Source organism: Labrus mixtus, chromosome 15, assembly GCF_963584025.1.
Source record: "Labrus mixtus chromosome 15, fLabMix1.1, whole genome shotgun sequence".
Lineage (NCBI taxonomy): Eukaryota > Metazoa > Chordata > Actinopteri > Labriformes > Labridae > Labrus > Labrus mixtus.
The window spans coordinates 13489695-13512728 of NC_083626.1; the positions used below are offsets into that span (position 1 = coordinate 13489695).

Genomic DNA, 23034 nt, shown 5'->3' on the forward strand with positions numbered 1-23034 from the left:
AACCTAAAATAGAGATCTGACCGAGAGTCAGTTTACCATCATCCTGCTTTAAAGTGTTTGATGGCAAATCATTCACAGATTTCGAACTTTTTTTTGTAATTTTTCCGCACATTTAAATCACTTTATTTCTCTTCTGTTTTCAAAAAGTGACTCTGTTGCTTAATGTGCAATAGGAAAGTTTGAGTCACTCCAAATTTGTGGAAACTTGTAGAACTGAAAGAAGAAGATGAAAGATGAAGATGAAATTGTAATTGGATGAAGTGAATGAAAATCGGGGATTTTTGGACAAATATTTTTCAGAACTGCACACACCTAGAAGTTGTGATTTTCCCTCAAATATAACGAACGTGACAAATTCTGAGCACACTCTACTCTGAAAATATTGTACACTGTCTGCAAAGCATTAATGTGAAAACACAAAATCAACTTCTGCCTTTTTTCTTAGTGTGGATAAACATTCAAGTTGACTTCACTTGGTCACACATTGCTCAAATATCCCGCAATAGCACTTTGTAGCCAATAATAGTTCCCATGAAGCAGCCTGTTCGTTACATTTAACTTATTGACGGGCTTTGATGTTGAATTGTCTTGATCTGTCTGCTTCAGGTTAACAAATAACTCGTAACTAACTTTCGTGACACCTGTAACATTTTTCAAAAGTAAAGGTGCTGTGTTAATTTTATCACCCATCGTTGAGCAGCTTATATACTTTTGTGTTAACTTGAACCACTTGAATTATGTTGTGCCTCTTCCTACAGTAGATTCATTGTCAAACCCTAAAGCTCTACAAGTAAAGCAGCCATCAGCGTCATCCAGATGAATAAGATGACGAAGCTCCTGAGGAGACAGGCAGAGAGGGCGTGGGGAGATCTCAGACATGGGGAGGGAGGAGGGGGGTGTTGGGTGGGGGTCTGGAGGTGGATAAAGAGAGGGAGAGAGTGTGAATCCCCAATCTGAGCAGTTCAGGATCCCTTCATGACTGACTGCAGAGCTGATTGTGGTGCTGGACAGACCGTTGACAGCTGTTGATTGTCATTAAAAGCTGTTGAAAGAGTCCAGTTGTCCTGTTGCTGTGATGAGCTGCAGGGCGGTGCTGCTGTCATTCCTCCTGCTGTCTCTGAGCTGCTCCAGAGGAGCTGTCATCACAGGGGTGAGTGTGAGCTTTCTCACTCTGTTTCACTGACTTTACCCTGTTCGTTTTTTAAGCAGTTTCTCAGATTAAAAAGTTTTAATGAAGATTCTAATTACTGAAGCATGTTCAAAAACAGTCAAATTGAATTCCCCCTCGCAGGATTGATAAAGTATATCTTCTTCTTCTTCTCTTTCTGTGTCTTTCTTATTTAAAGTGAATTGAGTCACATTTTTAATGACTTTCTTATTAAGGTTGCAACTAACAGTTATTGTCAAAATAGCTTAATCCATCATGGTTGTTTTTTTTTTTTTTTTTACAAATCAATTTATCATTCAGTCAGTAAGGTTGAAGATGACCTATAAGAATAACTTGTTTTTATGAGAGAAACAGTCCAAAATCCAAAACCATCCAACAACAATTACAAGCATGAAGAAAATAGAAAAGAAGCTTAACCTCACCACTGAGTATAAGACGTTAGCAAATGTTTGGCTTTTTTGGGGGGCAAATGACTTCAACAATCCACTGATTAATTTTTCAATCATGTTCTTTTGATTAAGTTATTCCCTTATTGTTTTAGTACCAATCTCTGAACCCCATTGGCAATCATTGACTACCCCTGTCAGATGTATTTTATCGCTCATTTTGTCTGTACATCAGGACCAGTGCTACACACTCAAAACTCACACATATGCAATCTGATTGTATTGACACAGTATTAACTTCTGATATTTGGCGGCATTGCCTTTTAGATAGATAGATCTTTAGTGTCATTGCATTTTATACAGCGAAACTTTATATAAAAAATATAAAATATGCATACACGAGCACATGCACACAAACACAAGCCAAGCACATCTCACCCATACCCACATACACATTCATACCCGCAAAAATTGTAAAAGAATGTAATAAATACTCTAAAGATAAAAATGAAAATATAGGGAGCAATGCGGTTTAAAGCACGACAGTTATTGCACAGAGGGTGAGTTGTGTGTGTGTGTGTGTGTGTGTGTGTGTGTGTGTGTGTGTGTGTGTGTGTGTGTGTGTTTGCAGCATGTCCACAGCTCCGGGGAAAAGCTTTTATTCAAGTTATTAGCCGTGTAAAAAAAATAAACCTTAACACCATGCAAACAGCACAGATAAACTTCTCAAGATCATCTTCTCAAATTGGATTAGCCTTGACTGACAGGAGACCACATCCTCCTCCGCTGGAAAAACAAGAGGAAATTATCTCAGTGATTGATGCTCATTTGTAAATGAATTAGGAAGATGACATGCGATGGATGAAATGGCTTTGACTGCATTGACATAATGAGGGATTTCTATTTGCATTCAGAAGAACAAAACGAATTAACTGTCATGGAAAGAACTCTGTGTTTTTATGTCTTTCCCTCCATTATTTCATCATCATCTCTCTCTCTCTCTCTCTCTCCGGCAGGCCTGTGACAAAGACCTGCAGTGTGGCTTTGGTTTTTGCTGTGCTGTAAGTCTGTGGCTCAGGGGTCTGAGGATGTGCGTCCCAAGAGGAGAGGAAGGCGATGAATGCCACCCTTTTAGTCACAAGGTGAGGAGAAATGTGATGTCACTAATCTGACTGCATCCAGATTATGTCAAGCACCGGCAGGTTTGGCTGAAGCTTTAGAAAAGCTGCAGATAACTGCAGAGTCTATCGATCTGCTTCACAGGGAAGCGGCAAATCAAAGCCGTATATCACTTTGCTTTTCTACAGATGCAAACAATTAGTTCTGCTTACAGCAATCTAGATTCAGACTATTAAAACTTAATTTGTCATTTGACGAGGGATTTAATTAAACTGTCAGATTATCTCCCCCTTCCTCAATTTTCCTCACTTTCAGGTGCCATACCTAGGAAAGAGGCAACATCACACCTGCCCCTGTGTACCCCACTTGGTGTGTACCAGGTATGCTGAGAGCAGGTATAGATGTACTGACGACTTCAAAAACTTGGACTTTTAACGGACGCCAAACGTTCAGATGAAGAGCAGCACAGCAGAAAAAAAGCACATATGATACCCTTGTTGACTGTATTGTTTATTTGTGTACTCTATATGCACTATAATCAAGAGTTTACATTCTGTCTTCACATCAAGGACAGAAAAAGAAAATGGCAACACTGTAAAAAAAAGAAAGAAAGAGCCACGAGACACTTTTCTGAATAAAACAATGAAGCTCTCTGTGATATAAATGCTGTTCTAGCTATCCATGTGCACTAAATAGTTAATTTATAAAGATACATGTATATATATATATCCTTGTCAATAAAAGTATAGTAACAATATTGTCCTTCTGTATTTACTCTTTTATGTAAGTAATCGATATTTGTACTTCATGTATTTGAATGCTGAATTGGCCTCTGAAGGCATCTGACGTGGGCTAAGTATTTGAATACTGCAGATTGAAAAGAATGGGCAACAGAATATTTAGATTTATGTGTTACAGACATTTCAGGCATCTTTTTACTACTCTTGCAGACAATTTCCTTTTTTGCAGATATCTTTTTCTATTTCAAGTGGCTGAGTCATTGATTGACTGACGCATTGATTTCACCCTTGACATGCGTCAATCTACACAATCTCAGTCTTCACAGTTTTGGCGGTCTAGGTAAGCTGCAAGATTCCTGGTCTCTTCCTCTGTCACGTGCTACGCTCTTACTTTCTAACATCACTCCAGCATCCACCTGCAGGCTCTAACTCAGAGTTTAAGATATTAGATATCAACACTCCTCACATTTCTGCATGTAAAATAAATCTATAGGCTTGATGAGGTCAGAGTCTGCAGATATCAAACTCGAACTATGTTTTGCTGCTGTGATAAACGTTTCAAAGTAACCATTACAAATATAAGTGGACAGATACGTGGTAATGAAAAACTAACAATAGACATAATCGGGTGACACAAATAATACTGACAGGAGCAATTTTCCAACAAAGAAGTACTTTGAAGTTGGATTTTCTACATTATATTTCTACTGTCTGCATTGTGACTGCTACATCTCTAAATGTAATAGAGTACTTGTGCAATTTGAAATGGCAAAATCTTCCTGTAGAGAATTACTGTTATTGTTTGATCAATGGCCTATTTCATGCAATAAAATAACACAACAACATAGCTTGTGAAACTAAGTGCAAACCAAGTGTATGAAGCGTGGCTGGGATGCACTGGGAGTGAAACGCAAGTGGGAGGAGGAATGTATACTTCAAAGAAGAGGAATTGGGAAGCACTTTGTACTGGTAGTCTTTTTTTTTTCTTTAACACATCCATAGAATATATTGTTCTCCTGAAAGGTTAAGTAGAATCAAGCCTGAATACTCGCTGTTCTGCCCAAGATGTAAAACAGGAATAGGAACACTGACACACATGTTCTGGGCCTTTTACTTACTGTGCTTAATAACATCACAGGTAGAACGATTCCCACAGAGCTAACAGTAACTCTTTGAGGCATATAAATGCCAATAGAAAAACAAACTCAAAAATATAAGAACTGGCCTTATTACAGCCAACAAATGTATAGCCATGCATTGGAAGGAGGAAGAACCACCTACATATAAGAAATGGACTGATTAGAATGACGTATGGGCTGATTGGACATCTATGTGGTCGTGTGTATGTACACTGTTGTTGATTCAGCCCTTGGATCAGAAGAAAATCAATGAAAACAATGTTAAAGAAAAGTGTGAGCTGTATCTATTAAACACTTCCTTGTAATTATTATTCAGTGATCTGGAAGACAATAAAAGTTAATCCTCTAACAAACTTCCTTATATTTTTGTATAGTAGTATGTTAATAAATCAACATGTTAGTATGTTATAATACTTTTGAATGGTTTTCTGTAAGTTATTGACACAAAATAGTCTAATATAACAACATATTATAAAATAGTTCTTTGAAAAAAAGATTTGATCATTAGAAAAAAGGCGTTTTATCTCCATATTGCACTGTCTGTTATCAAGATGTGATTCATGAAACTATTTTATTTTGTATGGCCATTTGGGGAAACTACTTTTATATGTTGGCTGGACTGAGACTCTAATACGACTGGACCTTCACTTGTGTGAGTATAAATCAGTGAAGTGATCAACACCAAGAAGCAGCTCTTTATCTTTTTTTTTCTGAACGTTTCCATATTACAGTAAGTCTGAGCTGACTGGTTGAAAAGCTACCATTTCTTCATGTCTTTGACATTTAAGTCTGAAAAGGGTGAATTGTTGAAAGACAATCCCTCCATCTAATATTCCTTACGGCAAGACTCAGTTAAAGGTCAACTTGATTTGAGATGTCACACCTTTAAATCTCACATGAAGCTCGAGGTAGAACAGGCAGTTCACCCGGCTAAAACACGCTGGGCATCTTTTTTGTGTGTGAAGGGACCTCCCTGATCCAAGCAAAGACTGCGGGGAAGCCCTGCAGGAGAAAAGATTTTAAGAGGACGTAGAGGCATCCACAGTGTCCAGACACCATTAATGTATTTCTGAGTCAGTGACAAAGAATGCAGATGTATGTCCTGTGTCACCTCTGCTCCTGGGATATGTAGTGTTTTTTCTTATTGCTCAGAAATAACGTATAGTTTTTTAAAAAGCATGCATATATCCTTCACATCTTTCACACCAGCTCCTCTAATCTGTGTGTTCTCTTTAGTCTGCTGGTCCTGTCCGGCCTGTGATAAGTAACACTGAGATTTAAAATGCGAGCTCAGCCTGCAATTTAGTCTATGTTTGTGGTTGAACAGTTTTCAGGTTGAATATAAATGGTAAACAGACTTGAGCTTAAATAATGTCTTTCTAGTCTTCTGACTACTTTTACACTGCAGGTCACACTGACCCAATAACACCCATTCACTCACTGATGGCGGAGGTTGCTGTGTAAAGTGTCCATAGCTAATTTAATGTACATACATTTATAAGCTGCCAATGAAGCAACATGAGTAACTTCTTGTTAAATGTTTTGCTCAAGGACACATCGGACATGTTGCTGCAGGAGCTGGGTATCGAACCCTGACCTTCTGGTGAGAGATGACCGACTCTACCACTGAGTCACAGCCGCCCCATTATAACTTATTTATTATTTTATATAATTATTTATTTATTATACAAATCATTTATTTATATAATTTATTTTTGAAGTATAAACACTGGTACATCTCAGTACAGTCCATTGCTTTAAAATGGGCAGACTCGCCTTGGTCAGTCCAGTTTGGCACCTGCAGCATGACCAAAAATCTGGGCAGGGACATTGTTGAGGTAACCAAAACCGCAGGAGAAAACAAAATGTAGTGTCTATTTACACTCCAACCAGGCGTGTATGTGTGCTCTGTTGAACTGTGACTGTCAACTGTCTTATGTGTCCAGGTGGGGCGCATCTCTGAGACCAACCAGGGTATTTTGAGAAAGACAGAGGCCTCCTTCATGGCAGCAGCATGATTGGCCTTCCAAACCATCACCTCTGGCAACATCTAGCCTGTTGTTGAAAACACGACCAAGCGAGGATCGGTGGAATAAGTAGGCTGAGAGTTTGTAAGTCATTTCCTGTGACGTTAAATGTATGTTTAACATAAGTTTTGTTTTGCTCTCTTAGCAACAGAAGCAGGGTAGAGAGTTGGACTTTAGAGGTGATGACAGCAGACAAACCACCCCTATCTCCAAACGAGGGCAGATCAAACTGGAACGGTAAGAACAGAAACTAAACAAACACACATTTCACAAAGCTCTGTATAGTCCACCTTCAGCTGTACCTCTTGACTTTGTTTCCATTGATGATGACATCAAATACTGCTTGAGTTGGAGCCTTAACCAACCAGTACAATGAGCTGAGTCATACCATCACACCATCTGAAGTTAATTTTCCACATTTCAGAAGTAAGAGTAAACACACATTTAATGCCCTGACGTCAAAGCTCTCAAATAAAAATAACTAAGCAGTGTATGGTCACTTGCTTTAGCTGGAAACATCTAAAATACTAATAAATACACGATCTGTGGCTGGAATGATTTCAGCTGCATCTGCCGACATCTCTTTGGTCAATTGCTCCAACTGCAATGGAAAAGTTTTCAACACCATTATGACGATATTTGAAAGGTGAATGTATTTTCTCCTGACTTTCTGCAGGGACACTATGGCTGTAGCACTATCTTTGGCCATGGCTCTGACTAGCTCTGTATCCTGGGAGACGTTTTAATCAGGGAGTTCTGCACAATAGTCTGTCTAAGTGTCAGTCCAAGTCTATGTTACTGAAAAAGAAACCTGATTGGTAATCAATAAAGAGGTGTTTCCACATGGAGGCTTCTTTGACTAAATACCAAAACAAAAGACACCAAAAAGGGGTTATTGGTCGTATATTAAGCATGCATTATGCATTTGCATTAAACATATTCTGTGTCCTTGTGTCCTTATGTCAGTCTGACTGTGGGTAACAACAACAAAGATTTCCTATCAGTGCAGCAGAAACTCTGAAGACACATACAGGACTATAGTTTGTACTGAAATAACAGGAATAAGAATCCGTCTGATCTGTTCATTCACCTGCTCTTAAAAGAAACGTGACCTTCTATATAGACGCTTCAAAAAGAACTGCAAGCAGCTTTTTGTGTGCAAAAGAAGAACAGGCCGAGAATAGATTATCGAGCGGCTCAGAGTAGCAGCGAGGCAGGTTTCCTCTGAGGTTGTAATAGAGAAGAAACTGATAAGGACCAACATGGATGTAACAAAAGATAACCCGATGGCTGGATCTGACAACCAAAGTGTTAAAAGAACCAAAAAAAAGGAGTCAACAGCATAAAACACAAATACAAAAGCACAATTATAATGGTTGTGTTTATTTATTTAGTTACATTTTATCTCATTTTTATTTTCAAAACAGGCAAAAGCTGTTAAAACAGAAGCAACAGAGACCAAATCATGTTTTTCAAGCTTCAACAAGGCAGGATCCTACACTTCCCATAGTGCAACAAAGAGCATTCATTAGAAATGACTTGTGTTATTTCCAATAGGTACCAACCCTAAATATATCACATGTATGCTTAAAATTCACAAAGTTCTCTTTGAGACATCGAAGAAAGTCCCATCAAAATAAGACACTATCTACAATGTTGGACTGCTAGTGTGGAGTACTCCACCATCCCATCATGCTCTGCTCTCCAGATGGAATAAGGTGCTCCAGATTGTGCTTCATGCGTCCTAGGGTTAGCGAACACCTCTGTTGGTTTCTTGTGAGCTATGAAGTCCACCGTTGTGTAGACGATGCCACACGTGTCCTTGGAAAGACAAACCAGAGACAGTGCTGCAGAGGAAGTTTTCAAGAATAAACACTTCAAAACAAATGACGATGAATCACAGAGAGCATGTGTTCCCTGTCTGGCACTTACTGAGGCCTCTTGTTTCAGTGACTCACACTGACTGTGTCCATATTTGTCTACAAAGAAAGCAATACATCTTTGGGTCAAAAAAGTACACAAAGCAACATAAATCACTGATGGACATGTGGATCTTTGTGATTATGCATTTAAGGAACCTGCTTACCTGACTGTTTTGTCTTCACCTTGCAGACAATTACAGCAATAACTGAAGTGATCAAAATCATTCCTGTGATGGACACAATGACAGCCAGGGCCAGGCTAAAACTCCAGGGGACTCTGGAATGAAAAAGATACACTGCAGTCAGACAGAGTACTTTGGCCAGAGAGCAACCATGAATGAATGTGCAGAGTCAAAACCTGGGACTGTCACTGTGGTCCTGTGCCACAGCAGGCTCAGTGGATCCTGGAAGTGTTGTGGAGGTGTTTGGTGCTTTGATTGTTGTTGTCAGTGAAGGATGAGACTGGCTGTGATGTCCTGAAGCCTCTGCAAAATGCAAAAATTCCCAAAAAGCTCATGGCTGAACTTAACTTTTTCAATTCTTTCTCTGCTATACTGAAGAATAACCTCCACTTAAATATTATTTTGCAGTTAAACAAAACACCACAGGTTATTGCATTAGACATTAATAACAGCACATAATATGCACAGCACATAATGTATAAGCATTAGCATAATGTCTTCTTACCAGATATCTCGATATAGTAATCTGTGTAGATGTGGTTTTCAGTTCCTAGTACAATACATCGATAAAATCCTCCATCCACAATCCGCACATTGGATATCTTAAACTCTATCAAGCCGTTTTTCTCAGTCTTCGTCACTCTTCCTTTCAGTAAATCGCAGGTAAATCCTGCACTGTCCATCAGCTTGTAACATCCTCCTGGGTACAGTTTACAACACGACTTGTTGTAACTGTTGTAAAGTGAAGGGAAGGCGAAGCTGAGCAGAACGTGTTCAAACTCCTCAATCCTCTGCTGCCCTTTCAGACGAGGGATCTCTGGAAAACAAGCATTTCTTATTCAAACCCCATTACAGGAAACAGAACAGAACATTGTCAAATTTGACCTTACCTAATGAAAAAAACAAAAGGAGTACAATCTTCATCTTGAATGCTCACCAGGTTTGTTTTTGTTTTTTTTGGTTTCCAGTCTTTTTGGAGAATTCGAGGCCCCTCCTTCAAGGAAAGAGGAAGTTGTCATTTCATGAGACAGTGGGCACAGACAGATGAGTCCCTCATCTGTCTGTGCCCACTGTCTCATGCTGCAAACATATTGTGTATAATGGTGACAAACATTCATATGTTACAATTCACTTAGCAGACGCTTTTATCCAAGGTGTCGTACATCAAGAGTAAGTACAACACTAATCCATTCATACACTGCCACTGAAGCAGCGGGAACAATGTGGGTCTTGCCCAAGGACACATCGGACATGTTGCCCAGCTGGGGATCGAGCCCTCGACCTTCCAGTTGAGAGGTGACGACTCTACCAACTGAGCCACAGCCGCCCATTCATACATGTCATACTAAACCTCTTAATGAACATGTTAAATGTTTCCATAGTGCAGATATTCAGAGGGCAGACACAGGAGCAGATCTTAATGAGGGGGCAGAGAAGATGTGAACAGATTGATAGAACTGCCAATAGCACATTATAATGAAAATGTAACATCAGCCTCACAATGTGTACAGAGCTGCATGTACTCCTCTGCTACCTTTGGCTTTGCTTGAATTGTGCCCACTGTATAAAAAATAATGACATTTCTATGTGGACAAGAAAAAAAATACACAAGGATACACAAAGTGATTTATTTGGTGTCAGCTTTCAGCTTATTAAACATTTCCTAGTCACCAAATCAACACAGATCCCCCATCATGGAACAAGGACGAAGTCAAAAGATATGTACAGATCAATATTTAGTAAATACAATGTTGTGGCATTCATACAATAAACACAAGTCATCACAGATCAGGAATTAAGACTTCCCTTTCATTTCACCCCATTCAAACAAATACATTTTCATTTGGACACTCTGCATAACATGACGTAAGCCTTTAAATTTTCCTTTGATTTCATTGTCTTGCAAATGGTGCAGTTGAGGCACGTTAACATGAATCATAATTATTATTGACAAAAACAGACTAACCTTACTTAAACTGAGAGTGATCAGCCCCTGAAGCAATGGGTGCAATCATTTGAATTTACAAAATGCTTTGATTTCATTGAGCAGTGTCACTGCACGGGTTAAATAGTGGAGGAGAAAATATTTTTAGATCAGCTGAATGCATAAGTAAGTTGAGGTCTTTGTACTTGTCAGCTCAAAGTGGTTGGTTTTCACCAAGGCAGTCTCAGAAAGCTTTCTAGTCCTCGGTGAAGGTAATGACATCATAGTGGATGCCTTGTTGTTGCAGCTGCTCCAGCTGTTCAGGTGTAGCTTCAGTGTAGACTGCCTGGGTCTGCCCCATGGCTGCGTCTGCTACTGCTGCAAAAGAAAAAATCATTGAGTCTGATTTGACATTATTTTTATGGTAATACAAAGCTTATGGTCATTCATAACGGATGGGAAAGGCACTTGAACTAGTCATCCACTGAACCACACATGTGGTTTGGTATGTTTAAGCCCCTGAGTCAGCCAGCACAGAGCAACCTCTCTATTCCATCAAAGAGCCAAATGACATTTAGTCAGCAAAATTAATTTAATGATTTCAGACTGCGAACCTTCAGATGTGTATTCGAACATTTTCAAAATGGCCCCTACTCTCTATAGCAACAGCATGATGTATTACAAAACACTTTAACTAGTTACTTAAAATTAAAAAGACTTATGATGTCTCCGACAGATTTGAACAGTGACATGAAGTACTCGAAAGTTAAAAGATAATTTATAAACTTAGAATCACATGCGGTAATTTTGATAAAATCAACATGCACAGTAATCATCATCGTTTGGAATGAATTTGCTAAGTGTCAGCAATCAAACAGCGTATTGGAGGATGAAATTAATTAGAGACATGCTCTGTTCCCTAAGAGAGCCAACCTGTGACGGCAGAGTGGGCAACAGCTTCCAGATCCTCAGCATTCACGACTTGTTGCTCCGAGCTAACCGGTAAATACTGGATGTGACCATCATGACTTACAGCAATCTGAACACACGTACAAAACATAGAAAAACAAGGTTTTGGTAAAACACACTTCTGTCAATGAAAAGCATATCAGATTATGGCTCATTTTGTCATAACCATTTACTGTATATAAATATGGACGGGTCTCCATCTCTTCCCCTTGTACAAATATGAAGCAAAAAATTCCCGGTGACAGATTGTGCCACATTTGGCAGGTGATGACATTTTGATCCAGGACACTCACAGAGGGCATCTGGTTGGTGGAGCCACAGATTTCATGTCCTGCCCCTTTACGCTACCCAAAGCACATTAAGTATTTACCAAAAGCATGGCCAATATCTTTCAGGTCGATACAGACCACAGCAATACAGATTCTTGTGTTGCTTAAAGCAGACCAACACAACACCTATGGTTATGGAAAGTTATTTTGGACTCTTGTGATAGTGTGCGTTACAGGAGGAGTCTCATTTGTCAGCAGAGCTGTCAATCATGATGTAACATCTGCTCTTTGAAAATGGAAACTAGGATATACATCAGCATGATAAGAAGGAACTATAATGACAGAAATATGTTTAAGAAAAATGTATTTGAGGGAGCTGAAAATATACCTTTCCTTTTTTTTTAAATATATTTTTGGGGCCATTTTGCCTTTATTAGATAGGACAGCTGAAGAGAGACAAGAAATGTTGGGAGGAGAGAGTGGGGGACAACATGTAGTAATCGGAACAGGTGAGATTCGAACCCACTGCCGCTGGGGCAATAACTTTAGCCTCTGCACATGGGGCCCCTGACATAACCACTAGACTATGCGGAAAATATTTTGGATTCACTTCCGGGGGAATGGTTGTGCTGTCCATGTTTGTATACAGGGTTTGGTCAAAACCCGCTCATTCTCTAACTGAAGACTGTCTATATGAGGAATATCTGCCTCACCTGCTGCTCAGACAAAAAAGCTCCTTCACTCTCATACTGGATGATCTGCCCATCTGGCATCTGAGGATCAGAAAAGCAGTTAGAACCAGATACCTTAAAATGCAGCATCTACTCATCATAACCTCTTTTAAGGTAGGGCACGGACCTGTATGTGGTTCCCGTCAGCTACAACCACATACTCCTGAGGGATCAAGTGCTGCACTCCATCCTGTGAGATGATATACTGAACCTGAAACAGGACAAGTGAGAAATAAGATAAGACCAAAGCACACAAAGCTCCAGAAACGTGGAATCATTTACAACACACTCTCAAGATTGAAACTTGTTCTGCTCTCTGACAAATGATGACAATGCTCTCAAAGCCCTTCATCACAGTGTGTTATTGTTTTTACTGAGAATCATCCTTTCTTTGTATCTCAACATCATTGAAAATGAGGAAACCTCAATGATTTTGGAGGCTTAAATAATGGTTTGAAATTTTATAATAAATGCGCTATGCATATTTGTTTTGACATTCAATCCTGGTCATGTACATTGCAACATGTAGAGGTCAAATGTACAGGATTACCTCAGTCACCTGGTTGTCTCCTGTCATCAGGTGTTGAACTGTTTGTCCGTCGATGGTGGTTATCTGCTGGATGTATGTGCCATCCTCCTTTTCAATGTAAACAAGAATACATTTAGTTGTAAAAAAAGAGAGGATTTATTACTTTTTTTTATCTAAAAAAAAGACGTTTTGAGACTATTCTGTTCAGTAAGAAGTATTTATGGTGTAAACCCGGGTACCTGATCTGATAGCGCCTGTTCTTGAGCTACGATGATGTGATCCTGACCCAGGGCCTGCAACCGCTCTGGTGTGATCACTGTCTGATGTCCCTGCAGGGCTGATAGACACACACATATACATACATTATTTTTATTTCACACTGAATGACACCATTTACTACAACATCTGCTGCAGGTCTGTTGGTGTGTTTCTTACACTGTAGTGTGGCCAGCGCCTCCTCATCACTGTTGACTATGATAGTCTGCTGAGCGTTAGGGTTCCGGCCCTTGCGAGTGGGATGATCCTGATTGTGGAGACGCTCCATGTGAAACTTTAGATGGCCGTTACGATTAAACCTGAGATGTTGGGTTAAAATACACTCAATGTCGACAGTTCTTCATTAACACTTTGCAGTCTCGTGTGTGCAGATAAGTTGCATAACGTTTTCTGACCGACAATTATTTGTGTCTTACCTTTGTCCACAAAGTTTGCAAGAAAATGGTTTCTCATTAGTGTGGGTCATCATGTGTCTGCGCAGATCTTTCTTGTTCTTGGAGGCAAAGCTACAGTTTGGACACTTGTGAGGCCGCAGATAGGAATGCTGTCCCATGTGAGTCTAAGACAAAAAGACATGATGTAAAGTCTAAATACGAACTACATTTAGAAACAGTCAGAGTCAAAAGAACGGATCAAAAAGAAAGGCTTTGGAAAAAACTAGACTAAGAAATAACAGGGTGGATAAGTGTGTCTCTATTTAGTGAGCTGTTGAATATTCTATATAAAATATCTCGGGTCAATTTTTGGCAGCTCATAGCTTCAGATGACGATTGTTTTCTGAGCCTTTCCAACAGAAACAGATTCTTTTGTGAGGAATTAAAAATGTAAATAAATGAGTGCACAATTTAGCAACTCACCTTAACCTCAGACCAGGAACTGGAGGTGAAGTCACAATCAGGACACTTGAAGGTGTTGGGATCCAAGTGCGCCCTCTTGTGGTTCTCCATGTCTGAGCGCCCGTGGAAAGACTCCATGCATATTCGACAGGAAAACCTCTTAGTGCTCAGACCAGGAGAGCTCAGAGCAGAGGGCGAGGCTGGAGCTTCACTGCTCAGCTGGGGGTGGAAAGTCATAGAGGATTAAATACTAAATGAGCTGACAGATCTATAAGAATGAAAACAAAAACCTGTTAGAGTTACTATCACAGTTACCTCCACCTGTTGCAAAACACCGTCAGGCAGGGCTGAAGAAAGGTAGAACTTGTCGCTTTTTATGCTCTCTGAACCAGAGATTTCTGCAGCCTGAGAGGGACTGCTCTCATCATTACTGAAAAGACATCACAGAATTTGGTGACAGGTCAAAAAATATGAAATGAAATACCATTATAAATAAAGTGAAAATGGCTATAAAAAATGTGTTCCTTCTCATCAGAGAGAAAAATCAGACTGTGTGTAGCTTTACCTGTATTCAGGGCTCTGATTCTCTGATTCAGCAGCCTGTTCCACCACACTAAACTCTCCTCCACCTTCATAGGCTTCTATGGCGATCTGGGTGAGCTCTCCTGTTTCAGAGGTGGCTGCCTCGTAGGCCTCTTGCAGCACCGTCTCTCCATCCTCAGACACATGGAAGGTCACAACCTTTTGTGTCTGGCCTGGTGCTGAAGTGACTGTGCTCCACGTGCCCTTTTCCAGAGCTTTGCCTTCAGACTTCAGCACTGCCACCTGTAAATTCATTGAGTTTAAACACATTTTTGTCTTATATCCAAATTGCTGGCATGCTTCACATCAATGGCTATGTAAAGTGACATTTCTGAACAAACCTGCAAGCTGTTTCCAACCAGTTCCCGAGCATTGCTCATATTCAAAAGTAGATCAAGGGCGTTCTGGGCAGAGAGATCACTGGATTCAGCTGAGGAGCAGACGAAGAAGTCACAATCTGCGACATACACCACAGAAAATACTGACAATACCTCCCAAATGATAAGAGGACTGACCTTGTTCGTAGATGATGGTAGTGTTTCCCAATGCATCCTGGGACACTGACGCATTTTCCATACCCTGCATGGCTTGAAGTGTTGCAGAATCCACAGCAACCTAATAAGGGAGTGTAAAAAAAAAACAACAATTATCAGAGTATCATCTCTAAAAGCCAAAAGAGATAAACCTGCTAGGATTCACTTAAAATGAGTCTGTGATTATAATTACTCACAATGGTGTTCTGTAAGCCTTGTTTGTCATCATGTTGTTGTTGTTTAAATTGCTCTATCTGCTGCAGGGTGAAAAAGGGTCTGCGCCGCCTCCTGATAGGCTCCTCAGGGTGAGACACTGACCACTCCTCAAACGCCTCAGGGTGGCGACAATGCACATGTAGACGCAGGTTCTTCCTGTGCTTGGTCGTGAAGTGACACATCTCACAGGAGAAAGGCTTCTCACCTAAAGAGATCAATAATACTCTGTTTCGTAAGTAATGTACAGTATAGCATTCATCAGGTGAATATAAAAGCATGCTCAGATGAAATAAACGTAAGGATACCTGTGTGTTTGATGGCCAGGTGGGACACCAAGAACTCCTCTTTAGAGGTGGAGTATTTACAGTAGTCACACTTGAAGGGCCGGTCGTTGGTGTGAGACAGCTGATGGTTGAGCAGCAACTTCTTGTTGTCACATGTGTAATCGCAAAATTCACACTTGAACCTAGCAGAATGCACATCCAAGAGTTATTTGTTGTGATGTCAACTAGGAAAACAGATTCTTCCCTAATGGGGGATCAATAAAGGTTCTCTGATCTCATCGTTACTATAACAACAAACTAAAAGACCAATGACGAGTAAGCTGACGAGTGTTTCAGCTCATGTTCTGATACCCCCATGTTTTTGAAATATAGACTAATAAATTAAAAAAGAAGTGGAATAAATTATAAACACTGACTTGCTGTCTCCAAGGGTCAGGATGTGTGTCAGTAGGTGCATCTTGAATGTGTACCGTTTCTTGAAGGACTTTCCACACTGCAAAGACAGAAGGGTATATTCAGGAGGAGCTCTACAGAACTTCTACATTTTGTAAATTTTGTGTCACTTTCATGATTCGGTTTTCAAGGTCATGCAAATTATTGTTACGCAACATATTGCTCTATTAAACCTGTAAATTAGGCATTGAAAAAGAAAGGGACATACAACCACAATATGTATATGAGATCCCTTAAGGGTTCAATCATTGTTATCTGACCTTATCACACATGTGTGGTTTCTCTGAGCTGTGGGTCTTCATATGCTGGGTCAGTCTCTTCTGCATGGGGTACACCCTGTGACACACAGGGCAGAGGAACTCCGACACTTTCGGTACCTGCAAGAAAAGCAAAAGAGGCATAAAGTCAGAAGTCAAAGTGGCTTGACCTCCACACACCAAAGAGAGACTAGAGTAACCTTTGCTACAACATTTATACATGCATTATATCATAATGAATAATATCATTCCATTAACATGTAAATAAACATTTAACTATCATTCGAAGATGTCTTACCGTCTCTGTCTTTCTTTTCCTGCAGAGGGAAAGAGGAAAAAAATCATTAAAATGTTTAAAACCTCTAAAAGGCTTCTTTACTTGAAATGTCTATAATGGGTTTTTTTGTTACAGTCTGAGCAACTTACTTGTCTTTGTTGTGGACTGCTGAGTGGCGAAGGACATCTTTCTTGTAGACACTGGTGTAATCACACTCCTCACATTTAAATGGCTTGGTGCCCTCGTGATTGAACATGTGTTCCTGCAAAACAAAGAAAGACATTTAGGACACTTTGTAAACTGGCATAGAGACTGAGTTTAACATGAATGTTGTAACCTCTTTTATTCCCTCTGACCTTGAGTGAGGACCAGCGCTTGCAGCGATAGTTACACTGGAGGCACTTGAAGAGCTCCGGGTCGTTGCCTTCGTGAGAATCAACATGAAAGCGCAAATCTTCCTGAGTGAGGAAGCGAGAGCCGCAGATCCAGCAGTTGTGAGGTCTCAGGAGTGGTTTGAGGGATTTATAGTAACGACTGAATGATCAAGAAGAGAAAAAGGCAAGACGCATGTGGTGAAGGTTGTGTAATACTTTTTTTTTTTTTTTTCAAACTTCACTTACACGATACGTACTTTCGATTTAAATACTTCTTATATTTCTTGCGGAGAAAACGTTTGGATGGTCGGCCACGTTTCCTTGGGAAGAACTCCTCCTCGGGCTGGGTGTTGGATGAAGGGTCTTTGTTCTCAGAGTCTGATTGGCTTATTGCTGCCTCTGCTGGGTCACCATCAGTCACCATAGCGGGGTCGTTGTTTAACCCAGAAGAGCTTGCTTCTTCAGATGCACAAGCATCTGTGCTAACTCTGGGCTTTTTAGCGATACTCTCTGCTTCTGTAATTAACATATTAGAAGAGAAGAATAAAGCACAGGAACATGAGGTGTTGCCAAGGCTTGTGATGTAGGCAGTATTTCTGTGACATGAAAGTCTGTTTATCTTGCTCTCACCTTTGCCGCTGTAGCTTTCCCCTAAAAGGCTGTACTTCCTTGGACGTCCAACTTTACGTCGAGGACGACCTTGAGTGGAGGAAGAGATAGGAGGAGCAGGCTTCTTCTGAATGACAGGCGGCCTTCCATTGTTATCCTCATCTGCTGGGTTGTAATCACTATCCTCTGTGGATACACAAATGAGGAGGGAAAGGGATAAATGAATGATTACTATGCTTTGACAGATTCACTGAGAACAGGTGTGAATATTTATGAGTGATCTTCCTCCCTGACCTTCAGGATCATCAATAGCACCAGCATCAACAATATCATCCTCCTCTTGTTCTGCTTGTTGCGGCTCGGCAGCCTTCACCTTTGCTGCCCTCTTCTCTTCGGCTTCCTTCCTCTCTAGGTTGCGACGGGCCAACGTCTCACTCTTTGGAGGTCGTCCACGTTTACGCTTCTTTGGCATCTCCCCTGTGAACCAGATATGAAGCACAAAAAAGCACAAAAATGTAAGAATTCTTAAAAATCACAGTCAAAGTAATTCACCTTTGTGATACATAAATCATACTGCGTACCTGCTTGTTTGAAGTGTTTGTCTCTCATGTGGTTAATAAGCGTGTCTTTGGAGGCACTCTTGTATGGACACATCTTACACTTGAACTGCTGCACAATCACAACTTCCATCATCTCTTCCAACTCTGCCAGGTTTGGCGCCCTTTCTCCTGGACCATCTTCCAAAGTTGATGTATCCATCTCCCCAACCATCCCAGATTCATCTTGAGGCCCCTGGGAGCCTTGGGGCTCCTCTTGTCTGGGTGAACACTGGTGGGCCAGCTCAGGCTCTGGATTAGAAGTGTAAGTCCCGCTGCTGCTGATGAAGGGCCCAGACTGGCTCTCGCTGCACTCCAGCGCCTCAGGAAGCCCACCTGAACCTGCCGTGTCTGCCAGAGGGAGGTCTGAAGATGAGCTGTCATCATTATAGAGAGAGGCCTCTGGGCCATTGCTGCTCTCCAAGTAACATGAGTGTTGGGGCTGCTGCTGCGAGTGCTGCGGCTGATCCGGATCCTGGTTCTGCTCATCGTCTTCATCAACGTCTCTTGCTACATACTGAGAACAACCTGGTTGCTCAGAGTCTGCAGCCGCAACACAACCTGCTCCGTACTCAGCCCCATACTGCCGACTTGTCTGGGCCCGGTGATCTGCGCTGCTGTCAATGTAACTTCGTGAATGATGGGGCCGCTCTCCATCATCCACCGCACACTCCAGATAACCAGCGCTGCACTCCACGACATAGTGTCCCCGACTGATGGGGTTTGAGTCCGCCCCGCTGCATTCCACATATCCAGGCAGGTCCTGGTCACTGTTGTCGCCGCTGTAGTCCGGGAAACCTGAGTGAGAGCGAGTCTGGTCTGGTTCCTCGCTTGAGCACTCCACATAGGAAGATGAAGACTCCCCAGTCTGGTCTGGACCATCTGGGAGGTACTGGGAGGGATGAGAGTGCTGAGGCTGGTCAGGTTGACTGCTGCTCTGCTCTGGGTACCCTGAGTGACCGGGCTGATCGTCGGGCTGGTCCGGTTCGAGGTTGCCCTGAAGGTCTCCCTGGTCACATGTGGATGTGGGGCCTTCTGTGAGAGCTTCTATGGCTATACGATCAGAGAGGGCCGAAGATGACATCTGGGCTACCATAGGAGCACCTTTTAGAGAAAAAAAATGAATGTAGACTGATTAGGTCTTCACAGTCATCTATTAAAATGAGCTAACTCTACAATAAAATAAAGTTTGTTCACAAAATTTGACAAGGAAAGGTTGATTGTTTTCTCTTTCAAGACAAATACAGTCGGAGTAGATTTCCACCAGACTATGCAGATTAATGTCTACACTTACCGTCATCCGGTCCTTGTAATATCAGATACTGGGTTGTTTCTGCGCCTCCATCCTCTGCACTGGTCACAGCTATGCAACCTAACAGAAGAACAATAGACAGGATCAGATATCTGCCTTTTCATTGCAAAGTAATCATACTGACAAAACCTCAAAGCAAGTACAGTTGCAATACCATTCATGATGTCAGGGCCGATGGTGGACTCTATGATCTTGTCGATGGCAGAACCCAGGTCTGACGAGGTAGAAGCAGTTGAGTCAGAAACCATCATGGCTCCCTCAGACACAGCACTGGAGTGGACCAGCACTTGAGCTGACCCAGACACCAGCACTGACTGAGTCACTGTGGAGACACTGGACACGCTGGTGGACTGGGCCACTGAGGAGGAGTCCGGGAGGTGGACTGATGAAACTCTGACATCGGTACTGGAGCTGGTCTCTGGGATGAACACCTAGGTAGAGACGGGCAAGAAAAAAAAACTTTAGGATGACTTTTTGTGTTTGTTTTTTGTTTTTTTTAATTCAGAAAAGTCATCAAAATGCATATAATGATTCTGTTTTCCAAGTCAAAAAGCTTACCACAAGTCCTTCTGAGCTCTGTCCCACATGGCAGTCAGACTCTGGGGCCTGATTATGAGAGGCAGCAGCATCACTGCTGTCTGCAGACATGGCCTCTGATGACTCCACACCCATACCGCTTTCAGACGGCTCCTCCATGCCTGACGGACCTGCATCACTGCTGCTCTCCACCTCGTTCTCTTCAGAGTCCATAACTATCAAAAGAAAAGAAAACGTTAACTCTGTAACAAATTTTAAGATGCATCTTTATGGGATACATTTTACTGTTTTAAGTAACCAGAAAGATGAACACATCTTATATCCAGTTGAATTTATTTATATTGATGAAGGATGATGCAATTTAACATTGTTTCAATACAAAACATAAAACTGATGTACTGAGAGTTCATAGCTACTCTAGCTACTGTGAATAAAATATACAACATTCAATGACATAAAACCACATTAAACACTTTATTGGGATACATTAATATACATATACCACAATATGGCAATACACAAATTTGATAAAACAATACAAACAGAAATGTACAATACAATTCAGAAGTGTGTAGTGCTCTGGTTAACTTTTAGCCAGAGTTCACCTTTGTTGTTTTGAAAGTTTTAATTCTGGGATTAATATTGTTTTAATGTGTTCCAGAGTTTACATCCTTTAAAGGAGAAAGCTGATTGTCTAACTGTTGATCTACACATGTGTATGTTTCCATTCACCATGCTTCTTGTTACTCTGTTACTGTCCTGTGTTCAAACAGATCTGGAAAGAGATTCAGGGGTGACATTGTTGATAAATTTGTTTGAAAATAGTTTATTAAGAAAACACGAATGTTCCTTGATAACTTGTTGTAGGACAGTTTCGTTGCTTGTAGAAGTGTAGTAGGGAGGGTTGGAGCAAATGGAGATCTTTCACATACAGCTAATTTGTCACAAGATAGAAACTTGCAGACATCCTGGACACAAAAAACAAGTAGTTTGAATATCCATCTCAACGAAGGCAGTGAGTATGTTGAATTGTTAGGAAAGGGATCAAGAGATTATGAAATAAAAATGACTTTAAGGTTGGTTATGACAACAATGAAATAAACAACCAACCCCTACTATTTTTTTTTGTGGATTAGATTGTTCAGTTGATACTTATATGAGAATGAAACATTACTTGTACCAAATGGGAACAAAATTTCAAAAGTCTTAGTCTGCAATGTTATCAGCCAGTAGTGGAAGGTAAAAAAAACTATTTACACTAGTACCATTTTACTTCCACTTCAACAGGATTAGTCAAATTGTGTAATTTCATACTTAAACTCCTCTACACCTGATGGCTGTGGATAATCTACCGTGGTTTCTTGATTTAAATTATTTAGTGTTTTGCTTCTCATTGTAGAGAAAGTGGTTGGTTTCAGACAAACAGTAAACACAACAGCTCAATGAGTTCTTAGTGTAACCTTTGCCAAAGTCTAAGTCTTAAGCTTCTTACGTGTTTACACACCTGCAAGGTCGTCACATTCAGCTCGTATGTAAATGTTTCTACTCTTGAAACAGTGACGACAAAACTAAAATTGTGAAATAACTTAAGCATTGAGAAGTTAAGTGTTTAAAAAGTTGTTGTAGGTTACTTGGGGGTGTCGTCAAACCAAAACAGCTAACTTAGCTTAGCTCGGTATTTTAGTTTACAGCTTGTAAACCAATTATCAGATTCTTAACATTAAAACAATAACAGTGTTTTGGTGATTGAACGGACATGTGCGTTTAAATATCCAACATGTTTTGATATCACCAAGTCAACATATCAGACTGAGCAGCGTCTAAAACAACGTGACTGTAGGTTTTTAGCCGTCTACTAGCTATGGGCCTAGCTGTCCTTCATCCTGCCTGCTCGGCGTCGCCATTTTACACCAGGCAACCTCCTTTTCCACTCAGGCGTTCTGAAAGCTCTACTGGGGACCTCGAGGGCCTCAGCCGCGGCAGACCGCCCAAATGCTCTCCCTGAAGAAAATGAAAACATTTTCCGTCTGCTGCTCTACAATCGCCACATTTTTATCTTACCTTGCAACTTCGAGTAGAAAGGTATCCGTTCGTAAAGACGCGCTAAATCGAACAGAAATAAGCAACCGATAATTGTTACTTCTTTCTAGTCGGGCGCCATGAGATTCTCCTTGCTTCCTGTCCGTGCAACCGGATCTAATTTATTATTTTTGTTGAAATATGGGCCGTCGTGCTATAAAACATGGATATATAAGTCGATATGAATTATTTTATTAACTTGTGAAAATATCAGGTATTTTTCCACTTATTATTGGTAAACGGAGTATTTATTGTCATTAAGTGGACTATTGTTTTTAGAGGAAGACGCATTACGCAACTGGACGCGGAGGGATATGCACTCAAGTGGGCCGCTGTTTCAAGCTTCTCTCTGAAAACAATTTAACATTTAGGATGATCTTTTATCAACAAAATTGATGAAATATATTGTAATGTAATTTTATGTAAAGCCAAATTCTTTGCTCACAATAGTGGAATCTTAAATTAATTTCCTTAATTTGTTGTTTTCTTAAATGACTTTAAATTGTACTTCACTTGATACAATAAAACTACTAAAAGGAGAAAAAGCATAAAAGTTAGGCTATATGATACCTTAAAATAATTTCTCACAGATCTACATGACAGTTGATATTAAATGGGCCTTTGCATATTAAATCTGACGGGGTTATTTGATAGAGCAGAAAGTACTGACATTATATTTCTGCAGCCAAAGACGGGACTTCTACACAT

At 40.6% G+C, this 23034-nt stretch overlaps 3 protein-coding genes across 3 annotated transcripts; 1 reads left to right on the forward strand and 2 right to left on the reverse strand.

Annotated features, from left to right (window-relative positions):
* Positions 1-936: 936 nt before the first annotated feature.
* Positions 937-3428, forward strand: prok1 (prokineticin 1). Its single transcript, XM_061058382.1, has 3 exons — positions 937-1150; positions 2571-2696; positions 2989-3428. The coding sequence occupies exons 1-3, from the start codon at positions 1076-1078 to the stop codon at positions 3106-3108; spliced, it is 321 nt and encodes a 106-aa protein (XP_060914365.1). The 5' UTR covers positions 937-1075; the 3' UTR covers positions 3109-3428.
* Positions 3429-8003: 4575 nt separating this feature from the next.
* On the reverse strand, positions 8004-9631 carry LOC132990422 (uncharacterized). Its single transcript, XM_061058702.1, has 6 exons — positions 9574-9631; positions 9189-9500; positions 8860-8986; positions 8666-8778; positions 8512-8558; positions 8004-8400 (listed from the first exon to the last, which is right to left on the reverse strand). Exons 1-6 carry the CDS (start codon positions 9605-9607, stop codon positions 8224-8226), a joined length of 810 nt encoding a protein of 269 aa, XP_060914685.1. The 5' UTR covers positions 9608-9631; the 3' UTR covers positions 8004-8223.
* Positions 9632-10297: 666 nt separating this feature from the next.
* Positions 10298-22480, reverse strand: LOC132990420 (zinc finger protein 335-like). Its single transcript, XM_061058700.1, has 28 exons — positions 22309-22480; positions 20269-20462; positions 19865-20141; positions 19693-19770; positions 18384-19502; positions 18097-18279; positions 17824-17988; positions 17451-17709; positions 17176-17353; positions 16969-17081; positions 16841-16859; positions 16546-16662; positions 16249-16325; positions 15854-16014; positions 15530-15753; positions 15315-15414; positions 15141-15229; positions 14783-15042; positions 14533-14647; positions 14239-14436; positions 13798-13940; positions 13541-13680; positions 13345-13442; positions 13127-13213; positions 12704-12787; positions 12559-12618; positions 11541-11646; positions 10298-10985 (listed from the first exon to the last, which is right to left on the reverse strand). The coding sequence occupies exons 2-28, from the start codon at positions 20458-20460 to the stop codon at positions 10864-10866; spliced, it is 4764 nt and encodes a 1587-aa protein (XP_060914683.1). The 5' UTR covers positions 20461-20462; positions 22309-22480; the 3' UTR covers positions 10298-10863.
* Between the last annotated feature and the right edge of the window lie 554 nt (positions 22481-23034).

What these genes read in the sequence shown, in the direction of transcription:
- prok1 (XM_061058382.1), top strand. Translation starts at nt 1,076, where the DNA reads ATGAGCTGCAGGGCGGTGCTGCTGTCATTCCTCCTGCTGTCTCTGAGC. An exon ending in GAGGAGCTGTCATCACAGGG is followed by an intron (nt 1,151 to 2,570) that starts GTGAGTGTGAGC and finishes TCTCTCCGGCAG; the next exon opens with GCCTGTGACAAAGACCTGCA. An exon ending in GCCACCCTTTTAGTCACAAG is followed by an intron (nt 2,697 to 2,988) that starts GTGAGGAGAAAT and finishes CCTCACTTTCAG; the next exon opens with GTGCCATACCTAGGAAAGAG.
- LOC132990422 (XM_061058702.1), bottom strand. Translation starts at nt 9,607, where the DNA reads ATGAAGATTGTACTCCTTTTGTTTTTTTCATTAG. An exon ending in CCTTTTGTTTTTTTCATTAG is followed by an intron (nt 9,501 to 9,573) that starts GTAAGGTCAAAT and finishes CTTGTTTTCCAG; the next exon opens with AGATCCCTCGTCTGAAAGGG. An exon ending in GGTGAAGACAAAACAGTCAG is followed by an intron (nt 8,559 to 8,665) that starts GTAAGCAGGTTC and finishes CTTTCTTTGTAG; the next exon opens with ACAAATATGGACACAGTCAG.
- LOC132990420 (XM_061058700.1), bottom strand. Translation starts at nt 20,460, where the DNA reads ATGGACTCTGAAGAGAACGAGGTGGAGAGCAGCAGTGATGCAGGTCCG. An exon ending in TGCTATTGATGATCCTGAAG is followed by an intron (nt 17,989 to 18,096) that starts GTCAGGGAGGAA and finishes GTGTATCCACAG; the next exon opens with AGGATAGTGATTACAACCCA. An exon ending in AAGGCTTACAGAACACCATT is followed by an intron (nt 15,415 to 15,529) that starts GTGAGTAATTAT and finishes CTCCCTTATTAG; the next exon opens with GTTGCTGTGGATTCTGCAAC.